This window comes from Hyalella azteca, unplaced genomic scaffold (genome assembly GCF_000764305.2).
Source record: "Hyalella azteca isolate HAZT.00-mixed unplaced genomic scaffold, Hazt_2.0.2 contig14817, whole genome shotgun sequence".
Lineage (NCBI taxonomy): Eukaryota > Metazoa > Arthropoda > Malacostraca > Amphipoda > Hyalellidae > Hyalella > Hyalella azteca.
This window is the reverse complement of record NW_025944691.1, coordinates 347,610-370,747: the sequence shown is the minus strand read 5'-3', so window position 1 is coordinate 370,747 and position 23,138 is coordinate 347,610. Positions and strand designations below refer to the sequence as shown.

The 23,138-nt window shown below is 38.5% G+C and overlaps 1 protein-coding gene across 1 annotated transcript; it reads right to left on the bottom strand.

The window, feature by feature from the left end:
• Positions 1-270: 270 nt before the first annotated feature.
• Positions 271-22,349, bottom strand: LOC108670955 (glucose dehydrogenase [FAD, quinone]). Its single transcript, XM_018158445.2, has 14 exons — positions 22,030-22,349; positions 21,425-21,567; positions 20,060-20,259; positions 18,375-18,564; positions 17,671-17,805; positions 14,439-14,560; positions 13,210-13,266; positions 12,815-12,928; positions 11,549-11,702; positions 9,494-9,627; positions 4,296-4,473; positions 3,639-3,709; positions 3,170-3,321; positions 271-453 (listed from the first exon to the last, which is right to left on the bottom strand). The coding sequence occupies exons 1-14, from the start codon at positions 22,125-22,127 to the stop codon at positions 294-296; spliced, it is 1,908 nt and encodes a 635-aa protein (XP_018013934.1). The 5' UTR covers positions 22,128-22,349; the 3' UTR covers positions 271-293.
• Positions 22,350-23,138: the final 789 nt, after the last annotated feature.

Genomic DNA, 23,138 nt, shown 5'->3' with positions numbered 1-23,138 from the left:
TAGCTATTTCAAACTATCGTCAGTCGTGAAAAGATCCGGTCTAAGTACATGCTTTTAGATCTTCTGTGAACAAGTCATGAAAATTACAAGAATCGGCGATAGGCCACATCAGGCCTACACTTCAGCTCGGACACCACTATGTTATGTTATTTCGGCTTTTGGATTTTTTCCAAAACGATTTTACTTCATGAATCACATTTTTACGTAATGACTCTTTGGAATGAGGAAATTTATCCTTGGTTACTGGATAATAACATTGAGATGGTGAGCAACAGTTTTTGAATAGCATTATATTATTTTGAAGCTGTTTTGGTGTTTTCAAGTGACCAATCCTGCTTGATGATGTCGGAGGCTTTCTCGGCAATGACGTAAACGGTGGCCATGGTGTTGGTTGAGACCACCTCCGGCATCACAGAGGCGTCCACGACACGAAGGCCCGATACTCCCCGTACGCTGAAGGTGAAGAGAATTTTATTTAGTTTCATTTAGGGCATATTTATTTTTATTTAGGGTTTATTTTATTTTTATTTAGGGTTTATTACACAAACATTGATGAAGTAGGAAAATTTCAAGACATGCATCTTTTTTTATCAAATTAATGTGGAATACTTGCTTTAATGTGACAAAGGGTCAAAGTGAATTGTATTGCATGTGTATGCGGTCTCATTAGATAAAGAAAAGGAAATAAATGATGAAGTGACACGGAGTGACAACAAAGAAGGAGAAAAAATTACAGGAGGAAAGGAATGAATGTGGTAGGTACATAATTGGTATGAGGGCTGAGTTAAAAGTACCCCCTTTTTTGGCCGTTTTCTATGCATTTTTTCGAAAAAATCATCGGAACAAAATGTGATTCTTTTTCGGTTTTACTTGTAAGTTTTAAATTTCAGGGAGATCCGTTGATAATTGTGGAAGTTTGTCTGGAGGGTATACCTCCCCCTAATTAAGGTTAGTGTTGAGGAGGGAGATAAAACCGTCAGGACATTGAAGGATTTGTGTGGAGGAGCGATGAGTTAATTTTTGGATCCGCAATCCACATTAAAATACTAAAAATGAAGTTTTTCAATTTTAGTCGAGTTTTGCTTAGGGGATTTTAGAATTTTTTTACTCTTTTTAATGATGATGGTCATGATGATGACGATAATAAAGATCACAATATCTGCAAAGACTTTGTATTGTGTGTGTGTTTGGTGGTGTCGTGGTTGGAGAAGCTATTCATTATAGTTTAGAAACGAACCCTACTGCTTTCATCTGATATGGTGGACACATGTATATAATATATAAGTGCATATCTGACGGATGTTGCTATTTTTCAGATAGTTTGAAAATGTTCTTGGGAGGGAATGGTAGTGGTTGAGTCAGACGACTTTTGTAATTTTTGAATTAAGTGCAAATTGTTTCCGAGTGTTTCGGTGAGTAGAGCCCCGTCCACACGTTCAAACTTACCGATAGTCTTTCATGTCATGCCAAGTTTGACATGCAAGACTGTGCAAGTGGACGCTAAGTTTGATGTTTTGAAAGATGGGTTTGAAGTTTGAAAAACCTGGATAAGCTGATGGGCGAGACCTTTGTGTTCATGCAAGACTGACGACAAGCTTGAATGTGTGGTCGGGTGCCCGTCTAAACGGTCAAACTTCTCTCTCCATGTCTGTATTGTGGTTGGGAGCTGAGTTGTTGTTCATTGAAAGCTCTAGTTTTTCATGAGAGAAAGACACTACAAGATGTACGAAATTTCTTTTGTGAGTTCACGCCAGAGGGGTCGCCTGCCGAAGACCACCACTGTCTAATGTAATGGACCATCATGATTCCTGACTTCCGGAACGAAGCCTTCAACACATCTGAAAAATCATATCTAGGCCGTGCGTCGAACCAGAGCTCGGTCGAACGGCCACTAGTCGAATGACGATAAATTTTGGAACAGAACAATGCTATCTGAAACCTAACCTCAGATGCGGTGAACGTAAAATTACGTAATTTAACGATGCCTAGAAGTCATATTTGATCCGCGGCCTGGTGGTGCACGGCAGGTTTTATGCAAGGCCGGTGGAGGACAAAGCCGAGTGGTTCACGGCTGGTTGGTGATGTCCAGAGAGATCCAAGGCATTCGATTCAGGTCTTATTGGTGCACAAAATTGGTGGTTCACGGCTGCGCTCCCACACCAAAGTTTTCTACTCATTTAGTACGTTTTATCGGAATGCATGTACCACAGTACAATATTGACTCTCTTAGAATTTTCCTATAGAATTTTTATCTTGAAGTATTGTCTTCAGAACTTTGTACATGGCTTTGCAGTTTCCGTTGTTATTTTACTCAAAGCTCACTTGGAAATTATAGTTAGGAACTTTAGTTCTTAGAAGATTCGTCTGGTTACCGTGGGGGCTGGTCGAAGTCCTCATTTTGTGTCGTTTTTCGATATTATGGTGCTACAACATCCAACAAATCACTTAAGATTTTCAAACCTATACATAAGTCTGTATGCCAATCTGATTGTTCGTATTGTAATTCCCCTAAAATATTCCCAAGAGAGCTTTTTATTACGTTCAGAAAGCATACGGTAGTGTCTGAATCTCTTACATTTAATTTTATTTGCACAAATTGAGATCAAAAGAGCGATCAAAACAACCTTGGCATGACACGCAAGACTGGCGATAAGTTGCATCGTACGGACAGGGCTTACGGCTAGTGCTGTGCGTGTCTCGGTGTTTTATAGCTGGCATAGCGCTCCCAATAGCCGTCCGTGTTGTTGCCTAATATTTTGATTCTTCATTTAGCGAACAGTGAAGTGTTGGCGCTATATTACCGCTTTTTGTGGAAGCCTATCGTTGACGCCATGCTGTAGCTTATCCTGTTTTTGAGAATTTGTTTGAATTGCAGGGCAGTGAAGCCAGCGGGACCTTCTAATCTGAAATTTTTATTCTTCTAATTCTTACGCATTCATGTGGGCGAAGTCTGCAGGGGTGGAAACGGTTTAGGTGGCCGATTTACCGTCCGGTAGAATTCAGGCATCTAAACTTTGATTGTAATTTCAGTTTCGAGCAACCAAGGAATTTTTTATAGAGTATGTTGGGGTAGTTGAGGGATGATCATAGCCGTTGTCTTGCATCACTTGTCTCTGGCTGCCAGTTTATAGTTACGAAAATACATAAAATTTATACTCAATTGATTCACCTGAGCCTGGGAGACACAACGCCCATTGGGTCGGTCGGCGGTGCCATTTTTGCGGTGCAGCAGAAGTGCTCGTTGGGCAGCGCCATGTGGCGGGCGTAGCACTCCCAGTAGCCGTCGGTCTTGTTGCCTAAATGCGCGCACGCCTTCAACGTCTGTGAAATAAAATAATCGTAAGTTCAAATTTATTATAATATTGCAGGGAAAGCTTGTTAAAATATTTTAGACTGCATATATCCTAGACGATTCCCGCCATATTTTCCATGTTTGAGTTTATTATTAATAATAAATGCAAACATGAAAAATATGGCGTACCCTCGTTTTAAAAATATATACACGCATACATTTATCAGAGTATTGGCTCAGAGACACCTACAAGTGCGCCTAATATTGTATTTAAGCTGGCCAAATAATGAAGGAAATAAATCAATAATTAACCGCAGTGGGACTTCTTTATATTTCATTAGCTTACCAAATCCGGTTGCGGGGCCAATATTTTCCTCATACCCTCGGAACTCATGATGCGATTCAACTCTTTGACGCCTTGGGAAAAGAAACCAAACGTGAATTGTTGATTTAAAATACATAGATGACACAACACCACAGTTAAACCGGCATGTATGATGCCAAAAAATATATTTTTTTTTAACAGTAACCGCAGAGAGTTGTGAATATAGGTATTTATGTGTCATAGTATCATTTTGATATGAAATGCATACGCTAAGAGTACGAGGTCGTTCAAGAAGCTCGCATCGAAATCTATTGTAAAAGAAAGAGCCACAGTAAAAAAAAATGATAAAAGTTTTTCAACAATTTGTGATTTAAGATTTTTCGTTCTGTGGAGAGTTAATTGCCACATATTGTTGGTTAAAAAAATGCGCAGTTAGAATGCACAACATAATGTATCACCAGCTTCTTCTGAGTTTATTTTGCTGTGAACTATTCACCTCAACGTAAAAATACTTGGAGATGTCACATTGATTGGTTAATGAGCGGTTTCTTCCATGGCGGTAAATCTATTTGTTTGGTACATACAATTTGATTGATACCTCTCCTTCATCTGTATCATGACCTTCCGGCAGAAAATTATTCAGAATCCTCCTAACTGTGGCGTTACTACGATACAAACCTTTCACATGCAGTTTAACGTCGTCAGGATGATCGTAGAAGTTGTGGTTGATGAAAGGAAAATCGGCGGGATCTGCTGATGTGATCGCTACATATCCTTTGCTTTTTGGGCGACAGAGCATCACCCCAACGTTGAGGACGGGCTCGTTGAGCAGCGGACCAAAAAGTTGTGATTTAATCTGGAGGAAATAGGAGTGTTTAGTGATAAACCGTGATAAAAAATCAAGAGAATATATGCAAGCATAGGTTCTCCGACTCGTCAAGCTCAGTTGGAACGCAATTAATCATCTCAGAAATAAATATTTGCAGTTATTGAAACGAGACAGGATGAATTATGCCTTTTATGTTGACAGAATCGATTATTGCACTTCATTTTATGTGTCGCAACCATGACAAGATAGATTGCACTATATTTGTGTGTCGCAATAATATAAGCAAACAACCTCACGTTGTAGCGGGCCGGCCTTGGCCGCGCTTAAAACGCTGTTAGTTTTGTTCAGCCGCCGCACCTCTCTGACGAAGACTAAGGAGAAAAAGTACGAGTAGATAGTGTTCTCGAGAAGCAACTGATAGGAGTAGGCAGCCTACCTTTGCCTGACTTACCACCTTGTAATGTCTGTACATATCTGTATATGATGTCTGTATATTATCTGCACTCTTGAACCTACTTGCATTTAGTTTAAAGTCTAATGTCGTCCCTGTGGTTTCTCTATGTAATTCAAATATACGTTGTGACCTATGAAACTTCTTTGATCAAGTCTGATTAGTCCTCGTGCGCTAGGGCCCGCGGGCAGAGACCCAGTAACTTTATGGTATGCAGGGTAGTTGTCCCGCAACAACGTGCCACAAAAATTGACTTCACGCTTAGTTGCCATCCCATGTCCCATACCTCGATACAATCGAAGAAACATCAATTAATTGTTTGCGGTGAAAAAAAATAGTGTATTCCCACGACCGAAAGTACTTACCAGCAAAGTCATTGTGGACACAGTTTCTTGACCATGCAATTCTCAAAATCCTTATCAAAACGATTATGTATTGTCCCTGAGAAACGTGGTTCCTCGTGAAAAAACTGGTCCAAGTTCTTACAAACAGAGTTTGGTGCCCGAAAATTAGACACCTCATCCCTTGCGTAATATCTATCGAGTTGAAATTTTTTGCTTTTATAAAATTCTCGTGTAATTTCATTCCATACGATCTGATTTAAACATTACTCATGATCATGCAATGTCCTTTGTTGTAATCCTGAGCTTCCTTCTGCGTGCAGCAATAAGTTACCAAACAACAACGAAATACCTTACCGCACCCCTTATATTCGACTAACTGGTCCCGCCATCGAGCGAAGTCTCTAACGACACTTCCGCAACACAACGCCCTGCTTTAAGTTACTAAATAAAACATTCATCAAGATAAATATAATTGCAATTGCTCAACACATCTTCTAGTGGGCTTAGTCACGCTAATTATCAGAATCAACCCCCTCAATGTGAAATAAAAAGTACACTCTCAACAAGGTATGCTAGAGGTGCACCAAGTTCGAGGACCATGCATCGTTTTCACTTTTGCTCTAACGTCACACTTTTGCGGGAGAACTCCGCTCCATACACAAAGTTACTGGGTCTCTGCAAGCGGGCCCTAACGTACGAGGACGAATCAAGTGGATATTTAAATTTCATGGAGCCATAACATAGGACTATAAACTAAATGTGTATAGGTTTACGAGTACAGACAATATATAGACATTAAACACAGGTAATTTTAGACATTGCAAAGTGTGGAAGGTCAGGCAAAGGTAGGCTGCCTACTCGCAATGAGCTGCTTCCCGAGAAAACTACCTACGCCTACTTTTTCTCTTCAGTCTTTGTTAAATAGGTGCGGCGGCTGAAGAAAACTAATAGCGAGGCCAAGGCTGGCTCGCTACAACATTATATCATTTTCCGATAGACAGCCGATTACCAGGTTTTCACACAAGGCAACAATATTCAATAGAAGTGTACAAATAGTAACCTCGACCACGAAAACCATCACTGAAAACTGCCCATACACACGCAACTACAGACTGCTCAAGAAAATAATTCCTGCACATGTGTGAAACATTGATACTTTCAGCACACTTTTATGGAAATTACCAAGTATGAACTCGAACAATCCCAAAATCAACACAATATGAAGCCTAGTGTTGCAATTCGTATCGAACGAGCTGCAAGAACACTTAGAGCTCACATTGCTATCCTGCGTGAAATGAAGTGTTCAGTTCTATGCTCCATAAACTAATCCACTCTATATGCTCTACTTCCATACCCTATACTCTATAAACAATGACTGACACTACTATCCACTACTGTAGTGAGGGTCGGACCAAATCCTCAATTTCTTCACGAGGAAGAAACCCACAGAAAAAAATTGACTTCACATTCGGGGCCTTAACCTAAGGACCGAATTCACAGATGATCAATCTGGCTATAGAATTGTTCGACGACGACGGTGACCCTAAATATGACCCAGCTTACAACCATACTAGTCTTTCGTTACACTTCAATTATTCTTCTCGACGACTTTTACGTCTTCAGACGTTACCTTACCGCATAATAAATCTTCCATCAAAAACAAACGTACACAACACAAAATATCATCAGTCTACATGAAACCTTGAACTCCACAAAAGTCTATGCCACAATATGCAAACCTAATGAAGAAAAATTCGTGTTATCGGTTGTGCAACATGACCCAGGGGTGTATTCTCAATGACTACTCCCTCATTGATAAGCCTACTCAAAATCTTCAACTGCTTCCCTCAAATTATGTAACCAAGACAAGGCCCAACTGTAGCGGCCCGACTTTCTGGCTGTCGTTCTCGCTCTTCTTTCTTTCCGACGCTTTACTCGGAGCTGAAATTAAACATGAGCCTTGGTCGGCTCACTCTCGATTGAGCCGCCTACCACAGCGGGCGTGACTGCGTGCGGTCGCCTTGTGGCGGCTGGTAGATTTGGCTCTTTATTCTACTACCGGCTCGGCTGTTCGTCGTAGAGCCCTGGGCGGTTACTAAGCCAGATCTTCCCACGGTCGTGGGCGGGTGTGGCTACCGAAGGATACTCCACCGGACTGGTCTCAGCGATGAACCTCTGCCATGCACCCTCTTACTTCACCTGGACCTTGGCTTCAAGAATAATTACGACTTTCTGATTTGCGACCGGAATACCGTATCCATGGAATCCAGTTACGTTGCGTTCGCTGCCGACGCTACCAGTTCTCGTAACCAAATGTTCGTGCGGGAACAGGATACTTGTCGGAGTTCGATAGCCGATGGATGAAGACCATGGAGCGTGCCCATCTGGGTCTACCACCGACGCTACCATTCATTGTTTACGATGTGATTTTTGTGAAAATGTTAAATGTACCTATATTGTAAACTAGCCGAATGTATTATGTGAGTAATGTGAACTGTGAATATTAGTTCTGCATTCACTTCAAACTATACTATGTTATTGTCTTTGCTGTAAGAATCAGGTCCCGCAGCTTGACGGTTGGGCAGAGACGTTAATTGGCTGATGAGAGACGTTGGCACCAGAGGTGCCGTCGTTGGCTGATGAATTACTTAGTTTGTACTGAAATTAAGTCAGGTTGTCTGAGATAGTTCGGGACCTATGACTTATCTTGTGTGATGAATTTTCCTATCATGGAGTTTAATTGCGACCTATACTTTTGACGCTCACGTTCGCCACTGCGATCATCGTTTACACTTATTGTCTTGCGTTTATGAACAAGTATTGCACCAGCAAGTGGTTTCGGATGGTGGATGTTCACTGACAACTGCCTGCGGACGGCGGCTTCCGTGATGGATTAAAATAGTTTTTGTACTAGCATGTTAGCGTTACCTAGGGGTTAGAATGTAAACTTTTCATGTTGGATTCTAGGTTAGGGTTTTTGTGTACTAGTACAAAATTTATATATTGGGTTATAGGTATTATCGAATAGGGGTCAATAGAAGTGTAGTTTTAGCTGACCGGGCATGGGTTTTGAAGCTCGCGATTGAGAGCATTTTTAAGCTTTTCTTAATAAACATTTATAACTGATTATTCCAACATTTACTGATCTATTCCCAATTGCGTTGATAATTTTACTATCCCGTTTGGGATAGTAAAATTAGCCAATGTATGTTGCACCTCTCCCTCAAAACAACAAGCCGGTGCCGCTGTGGCAGTTAAGTTTCAACTCGCTTACAAACTAAACGGAAACTTCCTATTTGTTAACCACCTAAATGGACACATAATTAAAGAACGGATCGCAATTGAAGCCCCCATACATACTTTCTAGCATTGACTACAATTATTCCCCTGACTTTCTCGTTCTCCTTAGTAGCCACACTCAGCATTATTTTTCTCCGACCTGATTCTTCTCCGCCCTACTCGTGCAAATTCAGCTCAAACTTTACAGGTTGGCAGGTAAACTCACTTTTTGCCCATCATAAATGCACTCACAGGAACCATAATTTGTTCACTCATGTGGCCCACGGAAATCCGACATTCCCAGACAGAGTAATCTATGACAACTGAGTATCTTTCTGCAATATATACCTGCGGCACTGACCGATCACACCTTCAGACCCCATTTAAATCAAACACATAGTTTATTTCAGCACATATAGAACAAACTTCCACATAACACATGATTAGCATCACATTACATTAAACGTTATTTTCCCATGTTACACATGAAATCGTCACCGCCACTTTTCAGAACCTTTCAGTAATTCAAAACCTCTGAAAATAACAGGAGTCAAATAAACGAAGGTAATACCTGCACGCGTCCTACTCTCAGTTGGGGTTAAATCTCTAAATTATAGAAAAAATGGAGCTTTATATTCCACCTGACCTCCCTCAATAATATTGATTGCATAAAACTATAGGGTTTAACTTGACGAATACCCTTATATTGTTCCCCCCATCACTCCCTTCCGCCTTAAAAAACAGATGACTGATAGAAATTAATTTGTATGATGAGCGTTGAGCAATTGTTCACAAACCAGCCGACGACTTGCCATTAGGAAATGTTGTTTGTAAGTGCAATAAGACATAGCAATTAACAAGTGATAGGCATATATTGTACAGCAAGAGGATAAGGAGCGGACAAAAATTGGAAAGCAGATTACGAGCTTTGTGTTAATAGGTTGACCAATTGAAGTGAAATTAACAAACAAACCTCATTGGTGTAGACAGGCAGTCCTACGCCCACCATAGGTGTCATGAAGATATCAACATCGGGCCTGTGAGGGTCTCCTCCGCCGAGGTTGAGATAGGTGTGCATCAGGGGGGTAATAGGCAGCGAATAGAAGCCTGGTTGGGATATAAAAATTAAATTACATCCAACAATTCGCAGCATTTATGACAACTATCTGCAGAATATTCAAACAGTATAACGATAGATCACGAGTACTGCATGGCGCAAAATATTTTATTCTCAAAATCTGATAAAGGTCATTTAGATAATATCAACCTGCTACATACTAATTAATCGAATGTCAGATAAGATAATAATGCGAGAACCTGGAATGAAACCTATGTTCCACCTTCAATTTGCCAAATTAATAAATGGTTAGTTTTATTTTTAAATCATGAAACAATGTTCTGTAAACATGTCCAGGATTGATAGGGAAATTGGTCGTAACGTCATCCAGGTTTCACACTGTTTTACGAGCATCACCAGTTTTTTTCATATTGTATCTATTGTTGTGCGTTGGCGTTATTATTGTATATTAGTGGCGTTTTATCTTATAAATATGTATGATATATAAATATATATTATATAACCGATAAGTAGGGTTATTGTGCGGCACGTTTCATCATATTTCCCGAAAACCGTGTCACGGAAATGTTCGATCAAAACGTTACTCATACTTTCGACAATAGCGCGACATTTTTGGCATATTGTGCAACAAAATGTCGCACAATTACTGTCTCGGAATGTACACATGTCGCAGAATCTGCCTATGATTAGTATTTGCTAATAATGCGACACAAAAAAAGATGGGCGCTATTCTGCGACATGCTAATTAATGAAAACCTCGTTAGATTACGGTTAGAGGTTTAACAAATAGTTTTTTACAAACTTTTTTACATTTTTACTAAGGTTAGGTGCAACCAGCAAAAGTTTGTTACCTTAAATGACACATTTAAAAAAATTTTCACTACCCTAACCCTAACCATAACCCTAACGGACAAAATTGGTAACATTACCGGACACGGGGTACAAAACCGGACAAAATCGAGTCCGGTAATTAACTCTGCAATTAGTTTGTACTTGAAAACCGGACACAAAAATAAATGAACTACACTACCGGACATTCTAAAAAACGCCAACATCGTTAGGTTAGGGTTAGAGTTAGGGTTAGGTGTGTATAAAACCCTTCTTTACGTTGCTTGACACCTTTCTACTAAGGTTAGGTCCAGCCAGGTTAAGTTAATTCTTTTTACTTTTTTTAACAATTTTGCTTACGTCACTGAGCCAAAAATAAGCATAGTCCGGACTATGCTTATTTTATTTTATTTCGTTATTCAACGAAAGATGCCTCCGCGGTTATGGCGTGCTCCCTGCTCTTGCGGCCAATATGTATTAATATTGACTTATTATACTATGATTCTAATTATTTGATATCATCCAGGCATTTTTCGGCAGTCATTTAGATGCAAATTCGTATTTTAATTATCCCGTACTTCTGAACTACTATTTCAAAATGAAGCTCTGAAATAATTGATAATAATCGTTACAAGATAATAAGCTATAACTTTAGCTAATTAGCTAAAACTTGTTTCAGTAAAATATTTGTCCTTTTTGAATTTCACTCGACATAATCCCTTGAATGTGAATAGATTAAAAATTTTATGTTACGGCATTTTACCTACATTTTTAAAGGGGTCTATCAAAATGATTGATTATTTGAATAATCTATTTTCGTTTTGTGATGATTATTTCACTTAAATTGAGCCGAAATCTGTTATTCGTGTTTACTTTCCCAAAAATTTTATTCATTTTTGCTAAACGTTATCTTCGTTTTATAGAATTTGATTGGAACTAAAGATGGTGCGTATAAACCCCTTGAGAGTGATGAACTTCCAAATTCACAAAGTCGGATAATTGATTAAAGATTTGATTAGTCCGTCAAAAACAGATATAAATTTCTTTGGAAAACGTCCCATCAAATTTAAATTGTCTGTATTTTTACATCGTCTTAACCTCAGAAGATTCCATCGTACTTACCTGTTTGCTCCCTGAGATAGCTGGCGATGTGGAAAGGATTCATCAAATCCATGAATGTCGGTGACAGGCCCGGTTTGATCTTGAAATTCAGTGCAAAAAGCTGATGACTATCCAAATTCTGCCCCACGCCTGGCACTTCGGCTACTACAGGAATCTGGAAAAACGTTACACTGAGCGTAAATCTCATGTAAAATTTTATAACTTATACTTTTATTTGAATGAACTTCAAAGGAAGGGCTTCCAATGAACATTTCATTGTAATGGTGCACCGCTTCAAATAAACATAAAATGAAAACAACGAAGGGGAACCTTGTATTTTATATAGCGTAACATTAAATCGTTATAAATATCTAGTATAGCGCTTTTACATGAAGCTCCAGTATTCTTGGAACTTAGGCTGGTAGTGTGTCTTGAGAGGCCGCAAGGCAAGTGTTGGGTGACAGTTTGAGTCTTAATTATCTCACATGCCAGCCACACGAATTCTACGTTCCTTTTCTGAAGGCCCCCAAAAAACCATTAGTTGGCTGCTCACTCAGTAAAAATGAGTCCTGCTATTTGATTGTAATATAAATTGATAAAAGTAAAAGTGAGAAAAATACTTTGAATTTGGTCAAAAATTCTGAATTTGGTCTTAACTATTATTTTTACGGGTGATCCAAAAAGGGCTAATTAAGGAGAAACGATTGAGTTCACTTTCTGAGGAATTGTAGGAGCTTGCAAACTTTCTTTGGAATAAGAATGATTGGTCAAGATTTTTACATCTTCGGTTTGGGCGTTTTTAGAATGGCTAGCAGGCTTAATATCGAGGACTCACTTCACTTCGCAAGAAGTCACTTCAGACTTCGGGAAGTGACTTCACTTCACTTCAGACTTCGCAACAAATGCCTTAGGAATATTTAATTTTAGTCACAATTTTGTTTTTAGTACAGATGAAGTGTGAATATTCAAGTTTGTAAGGGATTGTTTTTTAAGTCAATTAAAATATTTTTCTGAAGATGCCACGGAAAAGATTTCAAATAAACAGGGCGTGTTTTATTTTCCTGTCATTTAGCATGATGAATAAGGAAGTAAATAACCTTTTATTTCACTGATGATCATATTTGGGAACGAATATGAGTATTTACTTGTCAATATTGCAAACAAGAGAAATATTTTATTCTTATTTCTGCACTGTTCCAGTGGTCAACTTGAACTATTAACCACATTTTCCCCGCGAATAATATTCTTGTCCCCACTGTCATTGGTCAGCGCTTCTACTGCACTTACCCCCAATTCTTCGATCTGTTTCCTTGGTCCGATGCCAGAGAGCATGAGGAGTTTTGGAGTGTGAAGAGTACCGGCGCTGATGATCACTTCTTTCCGAGCTTCTACTTTATAAGTCTGGATACAAAGATATATCGTATTCAACAATTTTCCCCGAAACAGCGATAGAAGTCTAAAGAACGGCCGACACATTATCACATATGCCCTTTCTCACAATAATGATATTTAATTTTGTGTACATAAACTCAGAATAGATTTGACAAACAAAAGATTCGAAATTTACGTTGACCATTGAGCCCGTATAGTGTTGTATGATAAAACACTATATCATAATATAACACTATTTCATTGACCCCTAACAGTGTAATATTTTGAGCCCGTATAGTAATCATCATCACCTTCCCTCTGAAAGTGTATTCAACTCCCACAGCTTCATTTTCTTGGTTGAAGAGTATCTGCCCAAAAATGCGCGAGGAGTAAATTAATCAGAATTGGTTACAGTTATCAGTAGTTAAATAATGTATTAACCGACCTGCACGTTATCAAAATAGATTAGCTTATGACAATCCTCCAAAGAACTTATTGGGCCTCAATGCAGGGAAACGTTTCTTGTCGTCCGCTAAGCATTTGCATCGAAACCTCACTCCAAAGCCAGCTTGTTTAGCATTGAAAATTATTTGAATTGATCACCTATTATAAATTTTTACGCAAAGCAACTTTCATCTACATAGATAACCCCTAGGGGAGGACTCAATCAAATTCAACTTTTACCATAATTATATTGAGCACAAATGCGTAATAAGTTTTCAAACTTGATGTACAATCTCATTTCTGAATAAACAGATTCATGAAATTTGAAAATTTGATAATCGCAGGTGTATGTAATTCGTTTGTTTAAATAACTTAAACTAATCGTAGTTAATCTAACAGCAATTGACTCAACTCCAAAAATTATTGGAAAACTATGTTATACTAATCCAAGTGATTTTTAAATGTACTTAAATTACAATGATGTACTAGCATATCCAATCCTGAAAAATTAGGCGGTGCTATTTTATGTTAGGTTGCAATAATGTAATAGCATATCTAATATTGAAAGATTAGGCGGTGCCAGTTTAGGTTACGTTACAATAATATACTAACATAGTATATCCAATACTGAAAAATTAAGCGATGCAGGTTTAGGTTAGGTTACAATGATGTAATAGCATATCTAATACCGGAAAATAAATTTAAAATTTGCAGTTATTCTGAGCAGTCTTGATTTTAACCAAAATCCTGTCTGAAATATTTGATGATAGTGAACTGCCGTCAGGTGAGCTGTTGAATAGCTCGGGGACGTATTGCCTGAAAGTGCGGACCACGTTTTGTGCGAAACGCTAATTATTCTCAGTAATTATTCGGTTTCTAACAGATTTTGCAAATTTATAAATGAAAATAGAGTGTTGTGGAAAATATTTCCTTGAAAAAACACTTCATCATGCAGAAAGAAAATGATTTACATGAATTTTCCGTGTTTGTCGCGCTGCTGCCTGAGCCTGTACATTTTACTGTCCAAGTTTCTAAAATACTCGAATCCGTCATAATTGGCATGAAATAATAGCCAATGCTCTGCGTATCTTCTCACCTTGTCAACCCTGGCTCCTGGTAGAATGTGCAGATTTTTTCTATTAAAAACTGGCTTCAGGAAGGCTTCTGACGATGAAGCCCTTACACCTTTCTTCACAGTATTGTGGACCGGAGCCAAACCTAGACTTGGGTTTGAACAAATTTAGTAGAGATCTATTCGAACCTATTCGAAATAAGAATAGTCTAGGGCGAATTATATTACTTAATGAATTAACTGATTACCTATTATTTATGCTTAATCGATTGATTGAAAAAAAAATTAGCGTTACATCTTTGTTACTTGATGTTAAATTAGCATTTATATCGAGGTTTCTATATTTCAAAATTCCGATGTTAAATATACCGATTGTAGATATATGTTTCTCTTTCTGATATTAAGGGAATAAGGGATTAAGTGAAATATTTCAGTTCACCTTGAACACATTGGAACATTTATGCTGTCTCATTAGGAGAGTTCGCACTAACCGCATGTGTGTGCGTGCTTTATTTTTTTGCGTGATGCAGTTTCAAATTTGTAGGAAATGAACCTTTTTTTTAACAAAGATTTATTTAAGAAAAAGGGTAGTTATACTTTATAATTTGAGTTAGACTGGACGTAGTAATTAAGTCATGCGGCGCATGATAGTACCCGCAATACGAGAAACAGGCGATGGGAAAGCTGGGAATGCATTATCAAGCAAATATTGTTGCCTTTACTTCTTTTGTTTATTCCATTTCACTTATTTGGCTCCCCTTATGAGTTGAACTTGCCATTTTAAAATCTTATCTTTTAATTTTTAGGCTAAAACATTGAGCGACACATCATTAGGTTTGTAAAGAGGATATCTAATGGCTCTGGAAGCCTTTTTACTGATTTATTAATTGTTTGCCTTATATATTGTAAAAACCTGGAGAGAGGGGCGGGAGGGGTGGAATAATGAAAAAAGTCATTTAAAAATGGAGAAATGACCTCCAGAGTCGTTAGATATTTGAATTACAATTCGAATTATATGTATGTCTCTCGGCGTTGTAGCTCACAAATTAAAGGGAAGATTTATAAAAATTTATAAAAGGGTTAGGTTATTAAGGAACATATTAAGGAACTGTGTATATTAAAAACTTTATAAGAGTTCCTCCTTCCCGTTTTCTTCGCACATCACGTTTTCTTTCATTAGCTAAAAAAATTTACCCGAACATAAAAATCTTGTATTAGTGTATTGCACATGCATACGAAATTTTGAAAATATCGGTCAGTTAACTTAAAATATTTTGGTGGGCAGACCCACTTTAAGAAAACATCAAATAGCTTCGTCAGCCATTGAGTCAATTCACGTTTAAAATACATCGCGTTTCATATATGTTTAATGTATTTCACGTTTAATATATGTTAAATGCATAAGGTTTATACTCCTGCTTAATGGCATGATCAGAAAGAACAATGTGGATCTGACCGTGAACCAAATGTTGCTGGCACGTAAACCAAATGTTTAGGGCGCCTCTGTTCATTAGGCCTTCGAGACAAACGCGTCTCAAAAAAAAAGATGAATCACGAAAAACGTTTGCTCATAAATTGTTTCAGTACATGTAGATTTCATATTGAAGCATAAATCGTCAAATGAGAAACAAATGTTGGGAAAATTTCCCAACCTGACTTCTTCTCAACTAAAGATGAAGAACTAGCACTTTCTTGTTTATATAAACGGAGCCGTAGCTAGCATAAGAATTAATTAACGAAAGCTCATATAGCGCGGTCACTAAAGTTCCTTACCTACCTTAACTGTGTCGCCATAGTTTCCTGAATTATTTGCTGTTAAACTTATTTTATTTGTTGTGCACAACCCTTGCTTAATTGATCTTTGATTTGGGGTGCATGCTTTTTTCACTTCTATGTTTGATCACTTTGGCCAGCCAGCTAAACCCTTTTGACCGACCACTTAAATAACCTAATGCGGTACTTGCGCTCTATTGTATGCAAGTCTTAAAGCTAGAAAATATCCTTGATAAATTGGATGCGCGCTTTAAATGTATAACCTTAAATACTTACCTCTTAACTGAACTTGAATGGCCAAAGAGTTCAATGCTCCTTCCTATGGTGACGTTTATTAATTTGGAACTATTGCACATTAAACTCGCTTATGCACAATTGCTTTAACGCATCTAAATTCCACTCTGAAAGCACAGCTCTACCAGTGCACTTATTTTTCATTAAATAAGGTGAGCATTTCTCCAGTTATCTATGAATTGTGCGATACTGAGATTACTTAAAGTGAAGTTGTGGTTCCGGTGTGGTGTTTACTTTGTTCATTTCTATACCCAGTATCCCAACTTGTGAAACTTCGTACGTCGGCCTCCCTACTGCTCGCCTGGACCTTTCTTTCTTGAATACTGGAAGCAAGGACGCGAATTTGGGACTGGCTTCTTTGAGAGAAATTATATAAATCTACTTAAATTCTTAAATTTGTCTTGATCCTTGATAGCGGTCTAATTAAGAAATTTCTAGAAGAGGATTAAATCCTCCTGCGTTGGGAAACTTCCCAACACAAAAAAGAATGAAGCAAACACGGGCACAAACCTATCTATTTACAATTTCGAGGGGATATGAACTGTTAGCGGCATTTAAAATAGGCTTTTGTTTAAAAATATAAAGGGACTCTAAAATTCGCAGGTCGGAAACACCTGTCATGGAGGCTACAATTCGAAAATCACTATCGGACACTGGCACGTTGCAATGCTCGGCATGAACGCGTACTGCTGAATGAGGAGGATGCGCAAGCAGGTTTACTGTTCTAAAACTCCTTCATTTTAACACGTTGACTACGATTGCTTCATCATGTACTATTATTTCATTTTTTGTACTGTTTTTGAACAGGGTTGCCAGACGGTTATTTTTTCCGGACAAATTCCGTGATTTAGTTTTTCTGAATTGCATTGGCCGGATAAAATTTATGATAGGGGTACTTCCTAATTAAATTTTAAATACTAAAAAAAGAAAATAAATGAAATTTTTATAGCGGAACCCACAAATAAACTAGTATATATTGGGTTGTCGGCCTTTTTGGCATTTTTTGTTCTGGGATTTGGCCGATTTTAGGCAACCCGAATTATGCACCACTTCGTCCTGGAGAAATACATTTCGTGGTACTCATATGTACCGCTTCGGAGTCAACGTGTTAATACATAGATTTTTTTTTCTATCGTACCTAAAGATTTATCTCAAAACTAATTTTAAAAGTCATTTACAACTCCCTCACCTATGTTGCTGGGACCGTTGGGATCTATGATGTCGAGTCCCAGTTCCGCAGCGACGGGACGGATGATTTCTTCCATCTTCCTGACGTCGTCTGTGGTGTCGACTGTAAGAGGCCCGCCTTTTCCGTGGTATTCATCTAATCGGATTAAAGAAAACCCATTAATTACGACTAGGATTTTGAATACAGTTTTGTGCCGTATATTAAACTGCGAATAATAAGGCATTGAATGTTCACCCGTTACTGCCCTTCTGAAGAACTAGAAGACTCAACTGCGTGTTCAGTGACTGCCCCTCTGGTAACTAGAAGACTCACCCGAGTGCTCAGTGACCGTCCCTCTGAAGAACTTGAAGACTCACCCGAGTGCTAAGTGACTGACTCTCTGAAGAACTAGAAGACTCACCCGAGTGCTCTGTGACTGACCCTCTGAAGAACTAGAAGACTCACCCGAGTTCTCAGTGACTGCCCCTCTGGTAACTAGAAGACTCACCCGGGTGCTCTGTGACTGCCCCTCTGGTGAACTGGAGGACTCACCCGAGTGCTCAGTGACTGACCCTCTGAAGAACTAGAAGACTCACCTGAGTGTTTAGTGACTGCCCCTCTGAACTGGAAGATTCACCCGAGTGCTCAGTGACTGTCCCTCTGAAGAACTAGAAGACTCACCGGAGTTGTCAGTGATCGTCCCTCTAAATAACTGGAAGACTCACCGGTATGCTCAGTAATCGTCCCTATGAAGTCTTCAGATTTTCTAAAATAAGGTAGGAGCGACGCATGGTCCCAGCCCGGGTTGCCGAGGGCGCTCCAGTTATCGTAGTCGAGTTTGGCGCCGCGGACGTAGAGCGCTAAGTTGACTGTCGTACCGCCACCCATCACGCGCGGGACGATCATCGGGATGGTCTACCGTCAACAATAAAACGTCAGTTATTACAAAATAATCTGAGTGATAAGGAGGATAAAGTTACTGTTTCTCTGTTATCGATGGCTGGTCATTATATACCAAATTCACTTGACAGTATACAATATTAAATCATTTACGATGTATGACAAACGTAAACGATTCTTTCACATTTATGCAATTTACGTCAACACTCGAATCATCCAATTAGAGAGCTGTAAATTATGATACCTTTTCCAGGTTCGCAATGCTAATCTAAACACTCTTTAAATGCTTTGCGACTATCTTTTCTTGTTTTCCCTCATGCAATCTTTCATACATTTTAAGAATTTTTTGTGTTACTTAGTTCCTGCTACACTGAAGTGAAATTCTTCGTACAACGTCTGTCAATAAATGATAGACATTCCCCCTCAGAGAGGACTTCTAACGTGTGTCTGTGCTCGTTAGAAGTCCTATGGGATTTCGCGCTCCTAGGGGGATTGTTCCTGAGCGCCCCACCGCTGAGCTCGCGATGTCTGATTGCAGGTCTCAGTTGTGGGGTTAATTTATTATGTAGGTAGGATTCCTTGCATTTCCCTTCTCTGTCTCTCTCGTGCGGGCGGCCGACGTCCCGTGTAAGCGACCTCTTGTTCGAGTGTCTTCGTTTCTGTTGCTTTTCACCTGTCCCTCCTTGTCACTTCGTCTCTTAATTTGAGATGCTAACGTTGCTTCTTTCGAGCCAGCTTCAGCGGGCTGGACAATTGAGACCTTCCGCCCCTTGTGGGTGATGATTAACTTGAGATCTTGAATAATTGAGACCTTCCGCCTTGCTGGCGATGTTATATTGTGACCTCCGGCGCGAAATAGCTCTATAGCTGAAGCACTAGCAAACCATCATACTACTACTGATAGACATTCATACGAATTTCAGATACGAAATTCTTTTCTGCCTCTAACCCAAACATTAAAAAAATTGCGATGAGGCACGAAACCGTCGGAACCGCTGTGATCGACATATTTAATAATCCATATGGCCTACGCAAAAAATTTTGGTCAACAAATCACAAATTTGACAAATGACATTTTGACCGACACTAAACTTTTGAACAATACAGTTTTTAAATAAGTACAAACCTCACACGAACCTTGGTAACAGGGCTTTAGAACAAGGACATCCAGTTTTGGATGTTCTACGTTCAAAAATATAGAACATTCTTGAAAAAAAAAACATATCCATTAAACTGTCAATTTCTTTGCTGGGAGATTTCTTATTGCGTGAAGGTTTTAACGGGCAAAACTCTACTTTATTTTCAGAGCTTATATGATGACGCCTCATACGATTTGAAGAAGGTATAAACACATTCGTCATGGCATAGCCGCAACGGGATATTGAGCTTGCTAGATTCAACTATTTTGATACCTTGACTTCGTATAATGGCAAGACAAAATTGACCAAAGAAGTTAACTGTACAACGTTTTCTGACCAAAAATTGAAGGAAACTTGAATCATTATCTCACCTGGTTTTTCACTCCCAATAAGGTATTTTCTCGTGAGAAACTCTTTATCCAGCGGACGTTATCCGAGACGGGTTGGATGAACGCTAGTCTGGGTATGGCAGACTCCAGGGTAGCCGACTTTCCTTCCTCCAGCAGCAGCACGCGGGCGCTGGTCTCCGAGAGGCGCGACGCTACCACGCATCCCGCGGCGCCCGCACCAACTGACGGGATTATTTACATGGAAGTCAAGTGATATTTCATTTAATAATCAGAGCTTGAAGATAGAAATATCAGTTGCACGCTGGCGCGGGTCTCCGAGAGGCGATACCATGCATCCCGCGGCGCCCGCACCAACTGACGGGATTATTTACATGGAAGTCGAGTGATATTTTATTTAATAAGCAGAACTTACATGGAAGCCGAGTGATATTTTATATAATAATATAAATATTATTTGCACGCAGGCGCTGATCTCCGAAAGGCGCGACGCTATACCACGCATTCCGCGGTGCCCGCACCAACTGACAGCATTATTTATGGAATAAATCAGAAAAATCTGAATCTCTGATAAATATTTGAACCAATTTTTCACATTTTTCAAGTTCTAGATTGATTTATTGCAGCCTTCTGACATTAAATCTGATCTAACCTGCATAGGAATCACCATTACAAATACGGGAAGTAAAATCACCAAATAGTTCACCAAAAAATAAAAAATAAACTGTTTTTTTCACGGTAACCTATAGGCCACTGTAACGCCAGCGGGACCGCTTTCGTTTTAACGGCGGTCTTTGAAAAGTGGACTGCAAACTCGCGACAACAGATTGGCGTCTGTTGCTACAAATTTTGACGTAAATTTCTAATTGGGTGTGTAGTCTTCAAATTTGTAACGAAATTAGATGACGGAAATGTAACATTGATATAAAGGGAACGATATATGCGGCAGCAGATGATATATTGAATATAAACTACCATTTTGCAAAAAAATGACAACAGCTAGGTGAATAAAGTGACAATATGAATAGCAATAAAGAATTTGACAATAAAAGAAATTGCAGGTAAATAGTAGGTTTACGTTTGGTGCTGCTGTTCGATTCTCCATAGAAGGTATCAATTAAGAAGCATTGTATCTAATTAGCTAATCAGAGCAAAGCTGGTGTGATTTATATACGAAAATTTTACTATTGCAATATGTTAACAAATTACGAGTCTCTAAATAGACCAATTATCTAACATTTCAACAAAAAGTTTCAAGTGAAAATTGCAAATTCCGATTTATGCTTGTAATAAGTTCTAATTGAGCCGTGCATTAATGGCGAAGTTATGGCCCATGTCAGAACCAATTAATTTTTTGGTGGTAAGAAAAAAAATTATTTTTTTACTAACCGACGATGAAGTCGTAGGCGCCTGTCGCGGGAAGGTCGGAGTCGAAGTCCTGAGGCCCCGCAGTGAAGGTCAGGCTCAGGAAAAACCGCAACGTCTGCAGCACCATTGCCTTCAGCAGCGGTGACTCAAGCAGCAGATCTAAACTTCTCGCCAGAAACAATCGAGGAAATTATTATTCGAACTCAGATATGTAAAGCTTGCGCACATTGAAGTAGGAATTGAAATTTGTGAAACAACTAAACACAAATAAGATCGATGATCATGAAAAACCCTTTTGAAAAAATAATAACACGGTGAAATTTACAGGTGATGCATAAATGCAACTACCGAGTCTTCATGAGGGCTTACCCGCTTTTCAGTGATTCATATGCTGTAGGTGCTTTAGAACACCACAAATTACAGTCCCGAACAAGTAAATTTCACGAAAATATTCCAATCCCCAATAAATGATTCAATAAATTACACCTTGTGTCTGCTATACGTTCTTCCTAATCGGTCAAAATAACATGCCATACGGAATTTTGTTAGTGTTTTAAGGTTTGATGTTCATTCAATAAAAATTTTATGTTAAATACAAGCATTTTATAGAAAAATACCGCACTTACCTGAAAAAAGACTTTACTGCAGCGATTCCACAAGCCACAATCGCTATGAAAACTAGAATCTTCGTTTCTCGTCGAGAAAAGATTTCAATTAACGCCATGTTGATAGTTGCGGGAAGTTAACAATTTTTTCCGCACAAAAAGTCTGTAAATGAAACAAAAGTTTTTACAAATAGTTGAATAAATGTAAACTTGCACCCGATCAATCAATGCAATATCTGCACGAAGAGAAAGTTTTAAGGAAGTGCTTAGGTGGTTTCAGTGTTTTTTCCGTATTTCAGTGAATTTTCTTTCAGTGTATTTTCCAAAACCCTGCATTTTCGGAATGAAAAGCAATCATCGATATAATAGGAATAATATTATAGATCGAGTTACATTCTTGACATCTCAACACGGCAATGAAAGTTTTTGTCTATTATTAGGATTTTTCTACTTAGATTAATGGTGCTGGGATGCAATCACATTAATTACTACAATTACATTAATTGTTTCAGTTTCACTCATTCCATTGCTGTTTGATGTACGTTGGACAGAACGATCGATTAAATGGAAGTTGGATTCAAGTTCTGTACTTAACTGAAACTCTAATAGCAGCAATTAAAATTAAACTATAGCAACTGAATTCACAGCAAAAGTAGCAGAAAATTGTTCATAGAAAAAAGTTGCAAATTTTGGACAGATTTTTCATGATTTTCTCAATCAATATTTTAATCAGCGACACTATCGAAACATGAACAAGCAAAGGTTTCCACTATAAAAAAGGCATTTTGACTGTAGAACTAGAATCATCTTATTTTTTAGCAGAATCATTAAGTTCTAAGAGTAATATAAAACAATAACATGTTCCGTTTTGCAGCGAGATAATCGACTATCTATGCAGCTCGTACATGCAGCTATATTGTAGATGGTCCACTACGTTAAAGTGTGGCGTGGTCTATAGTATAGTATAGTATAGTATAGTATAGTATAGTATAGTATAGTATAGGATAGTATAGTATAGTATAGTATAGTATAGTATAGTATAGTATAGTATAGTATAGTATAGGATTGTATAGTATAGTATAGTATAGTATAGTATAGTATAGTCCTTTATTATTAGTATATTATTTATT

What these genes read in the sequence shown, in the direction of transcription:
- LOC108670955 (XM_018158445.2), bottom strand. Translation starts at nt 22,127, where the DNA reads ATGGCGTTAATTGAAATCTTTTCTCGACGAGAAACGAAGATTCTAGTT. An exon ending in CAACGGTCCCAGCAACATAG is followed by an intron (nt 14,561 to 17,670) that starts GTGAGGGAGTTG and finishes ACCCAAGTCTAG; the next exon opens with GTTTGGCTCCGGTCCACAAT. An exon ending in GTTGTGTCTCCCAGGCTCAG is followed by an intron (nt 454 to 3,169) that starts GTGAATCAATTG and finishes CTTCACCTTCAG; the next exon opens with CGTACGGGGAGTATCGGGCC.